This window comes from Mirounga leonina, unplaced genomic scaffold (genome assembly GCF_011800145.1).
Source record: "Mirounga leonina isolate KUSES-001 unplaced genomic scaffold, KU_Mleo_1.0 Mir_114, whole genome shotgun sequence".
Classification (NCBI taxonomy): domain Eukaryota; kingdom Metazoa; phylum Chordata; class Mammalia; order Carnivora; family Phocidae; genus Mirounga; species Mirounga leonina.
This window is the reverse complement of record NW_023270265.1, coordinates 14,930,630-14,949,033: the sequence shown is the minus strand read 5'-3', so window position 1 is coordinate 14,949,033 and position 18,404 is coordinate 14,930,630. Positions and strand designations below refer to the sequence as shown.

The window sequence follows — 18,404 nt, the reverse complement described above, 5'->3', positions numbered from 1 at the left end:
AAATAAATAAATAAATAAATAAATAAATAAATAAATAAATAAATAAATAAAATTAAAAAAATAAATAAAAAAGAAAACCTCACTATAAATCCTCACACCTTACAAAAATTTTAATTCAAAATGGATCATAAACTTAAATGTACCAATGTAATAATCAACTTCTAGAAAAAATATAGGAGAAAATCTTTGGGATCTAGGACTAGGCAAAGAATTCTTAGACTTGACATTAAATGCATGGTCCATTAACGGAAAAATTGACAAATTGGACTTCACCAAAACTGAAAACATTTACTTAGTGAAACACCATGTTAAGAAGATGAAACCATAAGTTACAGATAGGGAGAAAATATAGAACCACACAGCCAAGAAAGGGCTAGGAAAGAATATATAAACAACTCTCAGAATTCACAGTAAAACACACACACACACACACACACAAACAAAAAAACCCAAACCCAAACAATCTAATTAGAAAATGAGCAAAAGATAGGAAATGACATTTCATCAAAGAGGATATAAAGATGGAAATTAGCATATGAAAAGATACTCAACATCATTAGTCACTAAAAAAAAATGTAAATTAAAACTACAGTAAGATGCCACTACACACTGATTAGAAAGGCTAAAATAAGAAATAGTGACAACACCAAATGCTGGCAAGGATGCAGAGAAACTGGATCACTCATACATTGCTGATGGGAATGTAAAGTTGTACAGCCAATCTGGAAAACATTTTTGCAGTTTCTTTAAAAACTAAACATGGAGATATCAATTTTATTCCTGGAATTTTTCCTAAAATGAAAACTTACGATCACACAAAAGCAAAAAATATAGATAATGTTTATAGTAGCTTTATTTGTAATAGCCGAAAAGTAGGAACAACTCAGATGTCCTTCAATGGATGAATGATATCACCCATTGTAATACACTCATACCAAGGAATAAATAAAAAGAAATGAACTATTGACACATGGGACAATGTGGATGAATCTCCAGAGAATTATGTCAAGTGAAAAAAAAAGAAAGCCAGTCTCAGAAGGTTACATACTGTATGATTCTATTTTTACAGCATTCTTAAAGCAATAACATTATAGAAATGAAGACAGATTCTTGGTTGCCAGGGGTTAAGGGGGATGGGGTTGGAAGGAAGTGGGTGTAGCTATACAAGGCAACAGGAGGGATCCTTGGGAGGATGGGAATGTTCTGTATCTTGACTGTATCAATGTCAATATTGTCCTAGAGTTGTTTTTTTTTTTTTTTAAAGATTTTATTTATTTATTTGAGACAGAGAGAATGAGAGACAGAGAGCATGAGAGGGAGGAGGGTCAGAGGGAGAAGCAGACTCCCTGCCGAGCAGGGAGCCCAATGCGGGACTCGATCCCGGGACTCCAGGATCATGACCTGAGCTGAAGGCAGTCGCTTAACCGACTGAGCCACCCAGGCGCCCCTGTCCTAGAGTTTTATAAGATGTTAGTACTCAGAGGAAAAGGGTACAGGTGAGATTATGTCTTATAAGTGCATGTGCATCTACAATTATCCCCAAATCAGTTTAATTAAAAAAAAAAAACGTTCAAGAACCAAGCATTGCTCTTTCTTCTGGGTTTGAAACACCCTGCCCACAAAGGCAAATTTAAAGAGCTCTCATACTTCCAGAATTAGGGGAGGGGTGGTAAGTGGAGAAGGGCAGGAAATTAAAAAAAAAATACACCACCTCCCACTCATTTTGCACCCCAAATATAAAATGGAAAGCGAGGGCCAGAGAGAGGGCCACTGGGGAGAAATGAAAGAAAAGAGTGTACACACTCGGAGCATGCGGTATGGAGGGAGCCCAGGGGAAGCAAAGGAACAGCTCAGAGTTAATAAGGGTGAGGGTTCCAAGGCAAGGAGTACAGGCCATTCAGTCTGAGCCACGGATCACCATCACTGACAGAACAGACATTCAACAGGTGCCCATTTGCAGTTCACCAGATTTTTCTAGAGACGCCATGAGCCTTGGACAAACCATCCCCACAGTGTTTCCCCAAATCTAATTAAGAGTTATCATTTAGCGAACAGCCTCTGTGCCCCAGGCACCAGCCCACCTGCTTTGCAGCCCCTCCGCACCCCCTTGACCTAGCTACAAGAGAGGGCCGCCACCTCCATGTCCTAGCCTAGAAGCCAGCTCCAGGCCAGCAAGGAGGGCCAGGTCGAGCCCGGGTCTCTTGCCCAGGCCCCACGCCACTCCCTGTCTGGATGCCTTCATGCGCAGAAGCCTTCATGCTTCCACTGTGGGAGGCCCCAGCAATGCCTCCCATCCTCCCACCCCCGAGGAAAGAAAACAGCCTTCAGCCTCGGGAGCCCGGGAGGTATTTCTGGGCCAATTAAATCAGAGAGGCTGTTATTGCTAATGTGTAATTGGTTTTAAAATCAGCAGGCCTGCCTATCTCTGGATGACAATATTTAAGTAGCAAAATGCCCATCCCGAGCGGTTCTTGTAAACCATGACCGAGGCCTCCTCCAGACGCAGCCGCCTTCTGTCAGTTCCCTCCTTGAAAGTAGTGGCTCAGCTCTAATTGGCTGCTGGGGATAAATATTTACGGTGCTGTGTAAACAGAAGCATCTGCCCCAAGTCTGCTCGCAGGATTCTCCACGCAGCACCCAGGAAAGCCAGCGGGCTCCAGGGTGGGGGTGCGGGCTCTCTGAGCTGGCTCTCCTTTTCCTACAAATTGACAAGCGCTGTAGTCTTCCAGACTCAAGGCCGAATATCTAATTAAATTTCCAGACCAGGATAACAGTGTTGGCCCTCCTGGGTTCAGGAAGGCCACAGCTTCGAGGCTCTGCAGGGAAGGAGGTCCTGCGAGGTTACACGTGCCCTTCCTGGGGCCTCAAATCCCACCCTGCCTGCCGGGCCCTGAGGATCTCAGGCTTGGGAGACAGATGCCTTGATTCCACCACTGCCCACTTCCAAGGGGGGAACACTAGCTCAACCTGTTGGAGACACAGCCTCCTCTGTTCTGTGGGGATGAAATCCCTACCTCATAGGCTCTACTGAAGACTCAAAGCAACAAGGCACAGAAAGGGCCCAGGATAAGGCCAGCATCAGGGGGCCCTCCATGCACAGTAGCTGCTAAAACCTGCTTAAGTTGGTCCCAACCTGGGCTGCACGTGAAGGCGCTTTAAAAATACAGATTTCTTGGCCTTATTCCTGTCCCACTGGAAAATCCCTGGGATCCCAGAATCTTTATTTTAAGGGGCTCTCTAGATGATCCTGATGTTGTCAGCCAGCCCCAGTCACACCCACCACCTCAACCCACCTGGGCTTAGCATCATGTTGCACTGGGCACAGGAAGCCCTCCTAAGCTACTCAGGGGTAAGGTCCCCAAATTTCCTCAGGACGCCTGTGGGAAACACTCCTTTGGTTTTATCCTGTCCACTCTTGTCCTAACAATCTTGCTTATTCCGGTCTCCCCAACAGGACCACAGGCTTCTGGGGGGCAGTGATGGTCCTGCTGGGTCTCTCAGCCCTTGGACCCCCAGGAGTCTATTCTGTGTTGGCTGTGGATGATTAGGCTGCAGATAGAGATGATGATACACTCACCTGTCCTGCACCACATTCTCAGAAAGCTCCGTGTGAGCAGTGCTGTGTGAGGGGCTCTAGGGTGTGTGGGGAACACCGGGGGCAGAGGGGGAACCTGGGCTTTATGGCAGACAGCCGGCCCACTGTCCGGTGAGCTCCACCCTCTCAATGTCACAGCAGAGGGTCAGGCTGGGGAGCCTGTGGGCCGACTGAGGGACCTGTTAGGTTGGGGAGCAGAGTGAAGGATCAGGGACGGTCTCTCTAAGGAGAGAGGGTTGATAAAATCAATTGCCCTGCTGGTTCTCAGTGGACCCTATGAGAGTTCAGATTTTGTCTGAGCTCAGGTGCCTCGGTCTAGACCTCTGCCAGGACAATAGGAGCTCGGCTTGGTCAAAGCCTCCTGCTGGACAACACCTGCTGGGGCCAGTCAGACCCCTACCCCAGCCCCCACAACCACACCTGGAACCAGGAGAGTACCTTCCCAGAGGCTGAGGATTTGGGAGCATTGTTTGCAATGATGACCACCATCCTTGGGTCTCTGGCTGGCACTCCCATGCCCTGCTGCTCTAGTGTCCCCTGCATGGACTTATCCCTCAGCCCCCACCTTTCCCCTTCCGCGAACCCTTCATGACGTCTGAGTAGGGATGGCAGGTCCCCTTGCACTGTTGATCTCTTCTGAGAGTGTTCAGTACACCTTCTGCCTCAACAGGAGGGTGACACCCCCTGAGGGACACACTTCCCTGTGCTCTCTCCAGGAGACTATTTTCCTTCACACTCATGCACCCCAGGGCCAGGAGGCGTAGGTGGTATTCTTCTCCCTGTTCCTGCACCTGTGCAGCTCCTCCCAGCTTTCCCTTTGGAGCTGCAGCTATTAGACTTCTACCTTCCCACCCCCATCATCACTGTCCCCCCTATTGCTGCATTCCCCTGATGTCCTCACAACTCCCCATCATGCAGATCTGGGCTCCCAGTTCACCTTCCTCCTCCCCATCACCACTCCTGTCATCACTCCTGCAGCCTGAACGACTGTGTGGAGAACCCAGCCCACACCACCCTCCTCTCTCAGCCCCTTGATCTCCCACCTTTGACACTCTAACCTCACTCCCACAGTCATCACCACCAGAACTCATCACTACCAGGAACTGACCCCCTTTGAAGTCTCAGATTCAAGCATCCCATATTCTGAGCTCACTCTTGATTTTCTGATTCACACACTCTGCTATCCCTCCTCTGCAACATGTCTCATCTCACTGACACCTCAAAACCATCAACCCCACTACCTATTTCTCCTATCCATCATCCACCTCTGTTCTTTACCTCCCTCCTGTCATGGGCTGAATTGTGTCCTCTCAAAGTCCCCAAGTTGAAGTCCTAACCTCTTTCCAGGTATTTTGGTATTAAAAGAGCAGAAAAATGGGGCAGTTGCTGGGAGAGGATGGGAGTCAAGGGAATACCAATACCTCAGAATAGGACTGTACTCGGAGATGGGGTCTTTATTGAGGTAATTAAGATAAAATGAGGTCCTAATCCAACATAACTGGTGTCCTTGTAAGAAGAGATTAGGACAATAACATGCACAGAGGGGAGACCATGGGAAGACACAGGGAGAAGACAGCCATCTACAAGCCAGGGGGAGAAGCCTCAGAAGAAGCCAACCATGTCCACACCTTGATCTCAGACTTCTAGCCTTCAGAACTGTGAGAAAATAAATGTCTGCTGTTTAAGCCACTCAGTCTGTGGTACTTTGTTATGGTGGCCCAAGCAGACTACTACACCTCCTTACTCATTTCAGATTCCAACATTATAACCATTCCCTTGCCATACCTTCCCCGTGTCTCCCTCGGTTTTATTCTCCAACCAAGGCTGAACCTGGTGACCCACCTTGAGGGTCACCTGAACCTGAGGCAAAAAATTGCAAAACAATGCTAATTAATTTCTCCTAAAATGTATGACCCCCAAGCCCTTAAATATGAGCTCAACAGAGTCCATAATTCTCATCAAGTTTTCCAATAGGCTATTTCATGTGTTCCCTTTTGTCTTCAGAATCCCACTGCCACCTCTCTCAGCTCATGGCCATGGCTCTCCTGATCTGAGACCAGAAGCCACCAGTCAGGAACCTCCTCACGTTCCCACTAGCATGGCTGCAGGCCCAGGTTTCAGTTTTCCCTGTACCAACCAAAGGCCTCTTATTCTCTGGGTTCCATTTCCATTTCCATTTCCTTTGCCTTTGCAAGAATCTCATGCCTCTAATGTCCTCATTAATAATTTCTCTTACTGGAGTACTTCCATATACTTGTCTATATACAACCCCACACTTGCCTCTCCTACTAAAGACACTTCCCTTGACTCCCATCCTCTCCCAGCAACTGCCCCATTTTTCTGCTCTTTTAATACCAAAATACCTGAAAAGAGTCATCTATGCTTAACTGATTCTACTCATTGACTGTGTCATCAACAATTTCTTCCTGCTGTTGGATCACACTCATTAGCATACAATCATTCATTCTTCCTACTCCCCAGTCTGATCTTGGTGAAGGTCACTGATGACTTAGGGTTGCCAAGCTCTGAGTCTCCTCTCTGTCCAGCTCTTCCTTGAGCTCTCAGCAGCATTCCAAGTGGTTGGCCACTTCCTCTTTCCCTTTGGATCTTCATGACTCATCTCCTGGTTTGCTTTTGACTTCACAGGCTGCTCTTTCTCAATCCTCTTTGCATCTTTCTCTACCTGACCTCCAAGGACCCATTCTCCTGTTTCTAGATGATCTCACCCAGGTCCATGACTTTAAATATCACTTATGTGCTGATGGCTCTCAAATTTATGTCTCCGTACTGACCTGTCTCTTGAGCTCCAGACACATAGATCTAATTTGACATCTCTACTTAGATGACTCAAGGCATCTCAAACCTGACATACTTAGAAAGGACTTCATTCTGCAGCCACTTCACCAACCTGGTTCCCATCACAGTGAATGCTACCGCCATCTAGGTTGCTCGAATCAAAAATCTAGGAATCTTTCTCACTTTTCTTTTCCTCCTTGTCACTTCTCCTTTGCAATATATCTGGAGCCCACACATGTCTTTCATCTTTACTCTCCACCCTAGTCCAAGTTGCCATTATCTTTCGCATCTATACTGAAATCTTTTCCTAAATGGTTTCCCTTCTGTGGGCAGGGGCTGCTCCAGGGAGGAGGGGTCTGTGAAGGATTGGTTTCCTGCTGTGCAGATGACACAGTCAGTGCCAACCAGAATAATAAGATCTCTGAAAGGGAGGCGCGTGGCCCCCTCCTCTCTGTCACATTTCTCTCTGAAACAGCACTCCCATTCAGAAAGCCAGATCAAGTGCCATTAACAAATTAATTCCGATTAGCACAGCCCAAGCACTTAAACCTCAAGGCAATCCCGTCCAGTCCTGCAGGGAGATAGCTTGGCCTGCTAATAAAGTGGAAACTGTATTGGAAGCAGAGGCAATTGTGTGATGCCTTGTCTCTGTCCCTGGAGGGGAGAAGAGTGGGATTTGATTACACCATGGTCTCCTGAGGGAATTAACTCACTTTCCCATGATAAGTTATTAATTCCCCAACTTGGTGGTTAGGTCTATGAGGACAGGATCAGCTCTCACACCCTCCTGTGGCCCGGGCAACCCCCAATTTAGGACTGAGCATTCTGCAGGTGCCCCATGATCAAATGAAAAATAATTAACTGGTAGGCAGGCAATAAGTCTGGGGCCCACTATCATTAGTAACCCTCCATTCTTTTATTTAACAAATATAACTGGGGCCCCACTGTGTTTGGCACAGCAGATTAAAAAGTTAGTCCAAACAGATAAGGCCCTTGTTCTCCTAGAACTTAGATACTAGGGAAGGGAGGCAGATAATCAGCATGCATAAACAAATGAGAGGCTGACTTCAGAGAGTGACAAATGCAATTAGTATAAGACAACAGGACAAGGTGACAGAAGGTGTTGAGTGGGGGATGCTCTAGGGGGCCTGAGGCAGTGACACCTAAGCTGAGCTCTGGATAGTGCAAGGAGCTAGTTAACCCTCGCCAAATAACTTTCTAGGGAGAGGGATCAGAAAATGCAAGTGCCTGTTGCCAGAGAACTGGGCTCCACCACATTTTCATTCTCTCAATACCTCCAGCATGGCCATTTTCGCCTGCTGGTTGCTCTCCTTGTGGAAGCAGGCTGGGCAGGCGTGTTCTTGCTGGGCAGCTGGCTTTGCCCACAGACTGCCTGCCTGCCTGGATGCTATCCCTCCCTCCTGCCCCTCTCACTCATGTCCCAGAGCTTTGCTCAATTCCCACCTCTTCTAATGAAGCCTTTCCAAAGCCTCCCAAGTGGAAGGGCTCCCTCTCTTGCTGAAGTCCTGGAGGACGTATTTGGTACCTGCCATCTCTATTGCTTTACATGGTGGATGCTGCATTACTGTGTACTTGAATCTGCCCCCCACCCCCATGCTTTCCCTTCCCCTGTCCAGTGGGCTGCTCAGGGGCAGTGTCTTCATCCTCTCTGCCTCTGCCTCCTACACTTCCCAGGCCTCACCCAGGTCCTCAGCTGACAGACACTCAGGGGAGTCTGGATGGACACCTGGCCGAATGAGAGCCTGAGACGCAGATGGAGGTGCATGGAAGCCTCGCCTCTTATCCTCGAATCTCTAATGTATGCAAGAAAGGAAAGCACTCCATCCAATTCCTGGGACCAGGACTGGCTTTGGATTTGAAAATGAGTTTCCAGAAGGATGATTTAAAAATGTTAAGACTATCACCAGCTTTCTTATGGGAATGCTTAGAAACTTTCATAAGAGCAGTAGCCAGTCAGAAGGATAGTCAACCTGAAGATGAAAAGTGCTGGGACCGAGAAATCACGTGAAAGAAGCAGGGAACCACCCTCCCAGAGCTGGGCTCTATCCCGAATTTCCATGTGACAGCCCTCCCAATGACTCAAATCCTCCAAATGGGTACCGCCCTTGCCCACCAGTAAAGCACAACTGCTTAATTGCAGCCAGCCTTCCTCCAGCTCAAAACCTTCCCTCCCGCAATATTCCCAGACATCCCAGGATTCCAGTGCTAGTCAGCCTCATCCAGGAAGCTAGAATATTGCCGGATGAAATATGAGGGTACAAAAGGTGCTGTCAGTTTCCAGGTGCCTCAGCCGACTTGCTGTCGGGTCCTGAGTTGGAGGGAGGCCTGAGCTCCCCATGCTATGGCAAATGGGGATGAGGCATGGTGCCCGACCCTGGAGGAAGGAAAGCCAATGGGCATGAGGATGAGATGAGCGTGGAGACGTGCTGGGCACTGCTGCTAACCTTTCACGAGGACCGTCCTGGCCTCAGCCCACTCGCTCCTCCCTTCTGACGTCAGCAGGCCGATTGGAGGCAAGCGTTCATCCTCGTTGGAAGCCATTTTGACTATCTTTCTCAACTGAGTGAACAGATCCCCCTCACTGAGACGGCGGAAATTAATGACAACATCCAAGACAAAGAACTGTGGGGGAAACAGGTCAAACACATCACTCATGGCAGCCAGCCCAAGGCAAAGGGCCTTCACTGAACCTTCACATGTGAGCGCAGATGGGGGATACTCAGGCCCAGGGATCTCAAGGTATGAGATGGCTCTGAACAGTCACAAGTTGGGGACCTACCAATGCTGTCAACTGTGCTGGACTCCAAACTTCCCCAAATCAAAGAAGGCCAGATTAAACTTAGCTAAAATAAAACTAGCTTCTGTGGTTCTTAGTTCATGTGGAGAATTAAGTATAAATTGGTACAACTGCTATTAGAGGGCAGTGTCCATCCAAACTAAAAATGTACATGCCTTATGATTCAGCAATTACTCTTCTAAATGCATACTTTAGCCTAAGGCTTGGAGAGACATATACTCTTGTGCCCAGAAGATATGTGAAGGAGTGTGCAGATAAGCTGTATTTGCAATAGCAACATGGTAGAGGGAGCCTAAGTGTTTTTCAGTAGGGGAACAGCTAAGTTAAATGTAGTGTATTCATCTAGTGCACGTCCACTCAGCAGTTAATAGGAATGAACTCGCTCTAGATACGGTACAGGGATAAATCTCAAACGCAATAGTCAGTGGAGAAAATAAAGCAAGTCAGCAAATAATATGCAGAGGAAGATTAAAATGGAAAACAACATGCAAAATGTTCTATCCCTATGTGTGCACGTATACATGTGTACGTGTGTGTTTAAAGTGAGGTCTGTGAGCTATCAGTCAGTAGCTTTGAAGCCAAAGTCATGGGCTTTGTGAAAGGTCTTATTCCTAGCCCCAAGTCAAGCTCCCTCTTCTGCCGGTTGATATGAGTACCTTGTCTTATGTCCTGAGCAGCATACTCGTGGCCTGGTCCAGAGCAGGAGCCCTGAGAGCATTTCTGGAATGGATGAATACTGCAGCATGTGGGGGCTGGGAAATGATGAGTTTGACTTTTTCATGAAGATAGAGAAAAGTTCTTGTTTGTGGCCAAACTGTCAGATGGGCTTCTGGTGGGAACAGCCAACCTAGGATGGCAGACTTTCACTGAGCTCCTATCTTAGACTGCAAATGTCAGGTGAACTCAAGAAGAAAACATTGTAGCACAAATAGCAGGAGACTCTCTGGGGTAGGTGTCAAACCTGGGTTTTAGCAAAAAATAAAAACAAACAAACAAAACCCCAAACCCCAAAAAACCAACAACACCAAACAAAAAACCCACCAAAACCCAAAAAGCAAACCAAACCAACCAAACAAACAAAAAACAAACAAACAAACAAAAGCCCTAAAACAGCTTTTTGTCAGATGAAATAATTAGGTGGAGGCTCAATATAGAGTCTGTAGCCTGTGGGCACTGGTATGTGGTCAGGAGGCCTTATGCTCAACCTGTCCCCTTGGTCCGCATGGGCCCTTGAGGGCTCCTGGAAGTCAGTATGAAGTCCTGAGCTGCAGGGGGGTGGGGTGTGAGCAGGGGGCACTGGCCAGGTCTGCTAGGCCTCCTCAGCCTTGGACAGGCCATTCAACTTCCTTGTTTCCTCTTCTGTCAGATGGGATTCCAAGCTCCTCTGTAAGTCACTGTAGAATCAGGCGGGATGAACACGTGGAAATGCTGAGCCTATGGCCTGGACATGGAGGTCCAGACAGTCAGTCCGTAAAGCTGTCCATCTGTCTGTGTGTGGTCTCCAGGAAGACCACTGTCTGGGTGATTCATGAGGAGTCGCTGAGGCCATGCTGGGTCTCATAAACGGCCCACCATCCATCCAGACCAGCTGACCTGGCGGGTCAGGGCCAAAATGGGAGCCCATGGAAGTCATTCTCAATTGATGGCTCTCCTTGTTCTTAAAATCCAACTCATGGGAGAGAAATGGGACTGACTAGGAGTCTAATTTTTAGTATATGTGCTGCCGAAGCAAGCACTGACTAGGAGTCCAGGGACCCCACTCTGTCCTAGCTCACTGTGTATCTCCAAGAGGAGGTTGAGCATCTTTGGTGAAATCAGGACAGATACGTACTCATGCGCCCTCCCCAAGCCACAGGGGCTGCCGCAGAGAGGGGCCACTTACCTGGTTGCAGCAGGCCACGATGACGTGCTCTGGCTCTGGCATAACACTGTTCTTCTGGGCCACCAGTGTGTCCTGGGTATGGCCAGGGAGCCGGTAGGAGGAGAAGAGCCCATAGTACTGCTTCATACAGAGCGGCTGCCCTGACAACTGGCCCTTGGCCCAGTCAGTAGGGATGGAATGGCTGGAGAGCGGGGAGGGAGGCAGGGATGGGAATTGGTTCTACTTGACTTGATTCGGCAAAGCGGGGCACCAAACCCAGAACTGCATTAGGATGGCTGGATTCCCCACACTTCTCCTCCACCACTTCCTCCCCCCCTCTCTCTCCTTCCTTCCTCCATTCTTCTCTCCCCTCTCCCCCTTCTTTCTCTGTCTTTCCTTCCTTCTCTTCTATCTTTCCTTCCTTCCTCCCCCCTCCACTTCCTCCCCATCCTCCTCTTCTTTCTCTCTCCCTCTGTCTCTTTCCTTTGTCCTTTGTCCATCCCTCTCTCCTGCTCCTCCTCCTCCTTCTCCCTCTCCATCTCCTTCCCTCCTCCCTTTCAGGCAACAAATGTTATGGAGCACTCCTCCGTGTCAGGCACCTTTCTGGGATCTGGGCTGATAGTGGCAAACAAAACACGAGTGTCCTGTTCTAATGGGGCACAGGTCCTGGGATGTGTCGGTAGAGCAGAGTCAAACAAGCAGCAAGCTGATAAATGGGAAGGTTTCGGGTAATGAGACAGGGTGACAAGGACAGGCCGTGTGAGCTGAGCCCGGAGGGTAAGAGGCACCCCTGAGATTAACTGGGGCAGAGGGAGGGTAGGGTGTCCCACGGCTCTGCTGCTCAAAGAGCGGGTGCCGCACTGACCTGTGGGAATCAGAGGGAGCTCTCAGAAAATTGTATAGCAATTTGACAGCAGAATTTTATGTATGTTGAGTCTAAAATAAAAACAAAATATGTGGCTGTGTATTTTGTACCTTTGTACCATTTTTCTGCGAATTCATTTTTGTAGTGTTTTACATTTTATGAAATTAAAAAATACATTGGTCCTTCAGCACAGAACGTTTGAGGAGCTCCCTGTCCAAGCTGGAGAGGGAACCAGTGAGGTTGAAGCCAGGTACACAGGCTCAGCGTGGGGAGACCATTCCCCTCAGCTGGCAACTAGCAAGGCTGAACCCACCATCACCTCACTCCCATGACTCCTTCTCTGCCTTCCTGTGCATTCCCTAAATTCCTGATGCACATAACAGTGTGTATATGTGTGTTGCATTTTAAAGAGATCATGGAAGGACAGTGCTCACCCTAGGAAAAGGACCCATTAACGGTCAGATCAGCTGGGGTAAAAGTTATCCTGATGCTGGAGGAGTTGGGACGGGGTGGGGGGGTGGGGGGGGCGGTAGTCCACCTTCTCTATGACAGGAGCCGGGAGCACAGAGCTGGAAAAAGACCAGGTCTCTGCCCTCCGAAGCTCCTTGGCTAGTGGGGCAGGGAGACAGATGAGTCCACAGGCTGTGCCAAATCAGGGCACTACCCTCCCCAGGCTGGCCCCATCCTACCTGTCCAGCAGGGTCTTGTAATGGAGCACACCAGAGATAAGGTTGGCTGCAAACCTGCAGAGAGAGACCAGGCCTGAAGTTCTCCTCTTAGGGGCCCAGGCTCCTTCCCTCTCTCCAACCTTCCTCTCCCTCTGCTCCACACCACCCCTCCCAAGCCCAACAACCACCCCTCCCCCCACTGCTGCCATCATGCTGCTGGGACTTCACAAGCCTTGGATTAAAATGGTCCTGTGGAGATACCTGGGAGGAGAGGACACTTGAAGGTGAATGAGGAGGAGGAGGGAGAGGAAGTCGGGAGAGGCCGAAGAGCAGGCAGGAGAAGGCTGGATGGTCAGGGGTGGGGTTCTCCCTAGGGAAGGACTGTGCTGGGGCTGGACTGGGCCAGGAACTCAGGTTTGGGGAAATCCGGTCTCCTGGGAAAAGTCAATAATTTGGTCTCCTTAGTGCTAATGAAAATGGAAGTGGGTGCTGGGGTGGGGGGCAAAAGTTACCAGAGAACCGTACCACAGGACTGTGTCATCTTAACTGTCCACGGATGATGACCCCGGCTTAATTGCATCAGAAGGAAAATGCCCCCTTGGATGCAGTTTGAGAACTGTTTTCAGAGGCTGTTCTTCCGTCTATCTGCACACTTCCTTCTGCCCACGGGAGGTCGGGACTGCAGGCTGCCCAGCAGCTCCACGGGGCTAGTCCCGGTGAGGAAAGAGAGGATGGGGGTCTTCCCAGCATCGCTGAGCCCTGCCCATAGGCCCAGGTAGGCCCTGCCCCTTTTGTTTTTTGTTTTTCCTCTCTGAACTGTCCCCGTGCTGTGCCACATTGAGTGTGGCTCTAAGAGACTCCTGTAGGGAAACCCTTCCTCCCTGCCACATCCCTGCATAAATGCTCACCCACTGCACCCCCCCATCAACATCAGTGGGCCCAGAGGCCGTTCCAGTGGCTCAGTGAGCCCTGAAATTACAGCAGATGGCAGAAGCTCTGGTGGCGGCAGCTGCAGGAAGGAACCGTTTCCACCCCCTTGGAGCCTCTGTTTAGAGCCAGGGGCTGGTGGGGGCTCAGCGGAGGTCCTCTCGGACAGCCTGGGGCAGTGTGTCCCAGTGACAAGTCCAAGCCTCAGGTCCTGTGGGGTCAGAGGGTACACACCTCCTTCAGGGGCCTCAGCCAGGTCAAGAATGCCATGGGAAGAGCCGGGGCCCGTGGCCTCCACTACTGCCCACCCCACCCCGAATAAATATGTTCTGAGGAAGACCTTGTGTTTGTCACTCACATAGCAACCTCATCTAACCTACTTCCCGGACCCATGGCCTGGGCGGCCTCTGTCTCGGGGGCGTTTGTCCTCAGAAAGCTCAGCCAAGGCACAAGCCTTGACCTTTCCTTCCAGGTCCTGGGACCAGGCTCCAGGCAGACTCTCAAGCTGTGAACCCAGGAGCATGGTGGCCTCACCTCAGCTGGTCGTTTGTATCTTGGAAGTGCTGCCGGGCAAAGATCACAGCCGGGCTGGAGTTAACAGGCAGGGCCAGGCGGTTATTGAGATACATGTCATTCAGCCAGTACTCAGACACCTGTTGGGGAGCACGGGAGGGGTGCCATTACCCCCAGTGGCCATACACACCCCTCTGAACAGGGTCACCTTGCCTGTGGAGAGCACCAGTCCCATCCTGGCAGCCCCAAGGGACGATTGGGACACTTTGTGGATCACGCACTTCATTCATTCATTCCACAAATACACACTGAGCCCCACTTACATGCTAGGACCTGTGGGCTCTCCAGTCCACCGTGAGACTGACCTTCATCTTTGCCCCATGCCATCCCTCTCTTCCATCCAGGTTTCCTATTCTAGGTGTTTGGTACTTCATCCCTGTCCCCTACCCGTCCCTATGTGTGTCCTGTTCCTGCTTTTCCCCCTTTTTTGCTTCCCTGAACTTATCCCTACCTTCTGCTGCCCCATCCCTGTCTGCCATCCCTGTCCCCCATCTGTCTCCATCTCTGTACCCTGTCTTTCCTTATTGCCTGGTTTCTATCTCCTGTGCCCCCCATCTGTCCCCCATCTGTCCTCCATCCTTGTCCCTGTCTGTCCCCCTTCCCTGACCACCACTGTTTTCCATCTCTATACCCTGTCTCTCCCCATCACCTCATCTCTATTCCCATCTGTCCCCTCTTGGTCCCCATTCCTATCTCCCATCCCACATCCTGTCTATCCCACATTTTTGCCCCTTGCTATCCCCTTGTTTATCCTCTCTTCCCTATCCCCCCATCTGTCCCATCTTTGTTACCTACCTGCCCCTCATCCAAATCCCTGTCTCCATGTCTGCTCCCTGCCCCCCACCCTGTGTCTGCACTGCCCCCTCTTGGCGGTCTGCCCCCTCTCAACAACTCTTACCCAATTGGCTGTTTTCTCCTGTCGTTCCAGGAGCTTCTGCTGCAGGGTCTCACCAAGGCCACCAGGGGCCCCAAACCGCTGCACAATGGCCTGGCTCCTCCTGAACTGTTCCTCAGGTACTAGGTGCTGCATGCATCGCAGATAAGTTGCCAGGGTCTGCTGCAAGGGGGGCACTGGAAGTTTGGGCAACTCCTAGAAGAGAGAGTTCACAGGCACTTGCTATGCCTGTTCTTTTTTTTTTTTTTTTTTTTAAGATTTTATTTATTTATTTGAGACAGAGAGAATGAGAGACAGAGAGCATGAGAGGGAGGAGGGTCAGAGGGAGAAGCAGACTCCCCGCTGAGCAGGGAGCCCGATGCGGGACTCGATCCCGGGACTCCAGGATCATGACCTGAGCCGAAGGCAGTCGCCCAACCAACTGAGCCACCCAGGCGCCCGCTATGCCTGTTCTTATGTGGGGTCCATAAGACTATGCCTGTCCCCACGTTGGTCTCCAGAGTATGTCTCCATTTGTCTCTATCCTTGTTCCCCGTCTTGGGTCTTGCCTAATTCCAGGACTTGGCTCAGCAGAATTATGACCTGAGGAAGCTTCCGTTTGTTTTTTTCTGATACCCCAGGCCTGCCCGCCCCCAGGAGGGGATACAGTGTAGAGGAAAAGACCTTGATGTTGGCACCAGACAGACCTGGGTTCATGCACTGACCATGATGCTGACAAGCCATGTGATCTTAAGCAAACCACCTCACCTCTGTACCTCAGTGTCCTCCCCTGTAAAATGGGGGTAGTAGCCTCTACCTCTCATAGGATCAAACAGATCCTATGTGAAAGTGCTTTTAAATCACAAAGAATGGGTCTAAGGTGAAAGAGATCTGTTATTGATATTGGCAGCTGGTCACTCTTAATTTAGGAGTTGTTCCCAGCTGGGGCTTCAGAAGCTAGTTTATCTCTGGACCCAAAGGGTGTAACACTGATGGAGAGATTGGCTCCTTCTTCCATCCCCTCCTTTTCCTTCTTCCTCACTGAGCTAGTCACAGTCAGAAACCACGGCTTTTCATAGTACTGATTCAAGTTTACAAAGTTGGTGGTAGGGGGCCACCTTCTTTCAGGGTTTTTTTCCCTTTGGGGTGGTGGGGGTAGGCTGTGGAGTAAAGGGACCCATTGAAAGCTTGCCTCTGCTCTGTTCCTGCTGCTGCATGGGCTGGAGCCCTCCCCACTGCCACCCTGGGCAGACAGGGACCAAGCTTGGGAGCCTGTGCTGATGAATGAATGGGAGTCCTTGCCTGCCTGATCCTGTCTTTAGAGCTCACTGCCCTAGGGGGAGGGAAGAGGGTGTCAGTGCCAACTATAAGCTGCTTATGCCCCAGGGAATGCTCAAAGGTGAGGGTGGTCTGGGCAGCATTCTAGGTTGCTCAGCCCACTTCAAGAGAGCCAGGTCCAGGCCCCCCACCCGGCTGCTCTGGTTCCCTCTTCCTTCTCTTGTGGTCTGGGGGTCTGTGTGGAGGGCAAGTGGGCAAGCACCTGCAGAAAGCCCAGCCCAGCTGGTGGCTTTGCCAAGAGTGTCAGCAGGCCTGGTTGGAGCCCCTGCTAGAAACAGGCCACCCTTCCTCAGGGCTCTGACAGTGTGCTGGGACTCAGTGATGGGGAATCCGTGATGGGTAAAACAGAATGAGTCAGGAAATCTCGGCCCACATGTCTCAGCCCCCTGGGGCTCCTCCCCAGACTCTCCTGGGCTGCTGGCCCATGCCTGGGGCTGGAGACAGGGACATGTACTAATAAGGGTCTTTGGACACTAAGGTCTCAGGTCAGTACACATTTCATGGGCAGTTCATGTGAGCCAGGCCCTGGACTGGACTCAGGGACAATGGAGAAAGAAGGCCTGCTCTCAAGGAAGCCCCAGTCCAATGGGAGGGACATGCCATAGACCAGACTCAACAACAGAAATGTCTGTCAGCTGTAACAGTCAAGACAATGTGGTGAGCAATTTCATGGGGAGAAGCCCAAAAGTTCTGATTAGGGTTTCAAATGAAGTCCTGGGTAGAGGTGGCAAGAAGACAAACATAGCAGGGGGGCCAACACTTCGACAACCTGGAGATCAGATGTGCTGCTCCATCACTTAGGAAGATGGGGAGGGAGGACGCCTGCCTAAGGAGGGGTGGCATTGTCTTAAGCCAGTGGGGAAGATGGTGCCTAAGGCCCCAGGACTGAACTAGGGACGGCAGCTGGGGCTGGGATATGACAAGGCTTAGAGAGTTCAGTCTTACCCTAAGGCAACTCCACTGGGCTCAAAGCCTTTGGAAGTGAAACTTGGGGAGACGGAAAAGCGTTGGAAGAAGAGTACCTGGCCCAGATCAAGGGCTGTTCCTGGCCTTGGGAGTTAGGAAGCATGGTAGTCAGCAATTCTTCAACATCCCCTGAAGCCACTCCCCGCCCCTCCAGGCTCTCCCAGACTCCTCAGCTGGCTCAGGGCAGGACTGCAGCCTGGACTTCATACCCGGCCGAGGGCAGGGCTGGTGGACAGGCAAGTGCTGGGGGCCAGTCCTATACAGGACTATTCTGGAAGCAAGGGTAGGTGAGTGGGGAGAGCAGGGATAAGAAACAGGACTCCAAAAGTCACTCACAGGCTCCTCCTCACTGCTGGGAGTTTTTGCTGCCATCTTTTGGGGAGCTTTTTCCAGTATGGGCATCTTGGCGACTCCTGGCTGGGGAAGCAGAGGTGCAGACCTGGGGGCCGAGAAGCAGAGAGGCATCAGTACAATAGCCACATAGAACTGCCACGGACCCTTCACCTCCCAGAGCCTGACACTCCACCCCTACACCGTGAGGAAGCCAGAGCTGCATATGGGCCCCAATTACACAGGGCCTCATTTTAGACCTGCTCCCCAATCTCCCAACCCCCAGACCAGCCCCCCTGACCACAGTGTCCTTTCTGAGTTCCCAAATAGGATAGAGTGGGGTCTGAAGCAAGCCTTTAGCTGACACTCGGTCCATAAGATTGTCACCCAGGCTCAATTGGCCACCCCAGGCCAGAGTGGGGAGAGAGTTGAGCTGGTTCACTCCAAATCATGAGGGGTCCTTGGCAGAGCACTTGCTTTGTTCCTGCCTGGGACCCAACAGATACATGTTTTGTTGATTAAAATCTCTCCTACTAGGACTGTGAGCTTCTCCTGTTGTGTTCAGTGCTTCATCTCTGGGACCTAGCCCGGTGATGAGCATGGAGTAGGATCAGGGCTGGGTAGCTGAATAAAAGGAATGCACACATGCCTGAATGTATATAGGTCCTCTAAGGCTGTGGGCTCCAGGACACACTCTGGGCTGACTGGGAGCCTGGCCTGTGGCCAAGGCAGGGGTTGTGGTGGAGGACCCTGGGGCCTGCTGGATGGACTGTGACTTAGGCAATCTCTGGTT

At 50.5% G+C, this 18,404-nt stretch overlaps 1 protein-coding gene across 1 annotated transcript in view; it reads right to left on the bottom strand.

The window, feature by feature from the left end:
- The window catches only part of CHAT (choline O-acetyltransferase), a 46,727-nt gene extending 29,059 nt beyond the window's left edge, over positions 1-17,668 (bottom strand). The window contains exons 1-6 of the mRNA XM_035020405.1: positions 17,618-17,668; positions 15,002-15,190; positions 14,065-14,183; positions 12,625-12,678; positions 11,092-11,272; positions 8,857-9,034 (exon numbers count right to left, since the gene is read on the bottom strand). Coding sequence (XP_034876296.1) covers positions 8,857-9,034; positions 11,092-11,272; positions 12,625-12,678; positions 14,065-14,183; positions 15,002-15,190; positions 17,618-17,653 — 757 coding nt within the window. The 5' untranslated portion in view covers positions 17,654-17,668. The remainder of the gene's footprint in view (positions 1-8,856; positions 9,035-11,091; positions 11,273-12,624; positions 12,679-14,064; positions 14,184-15,001; positions 15,191-17,617) is intronic.
- Between the last annotated feature and the right edge of the window lie 736 nt (positions 17,669-18,404).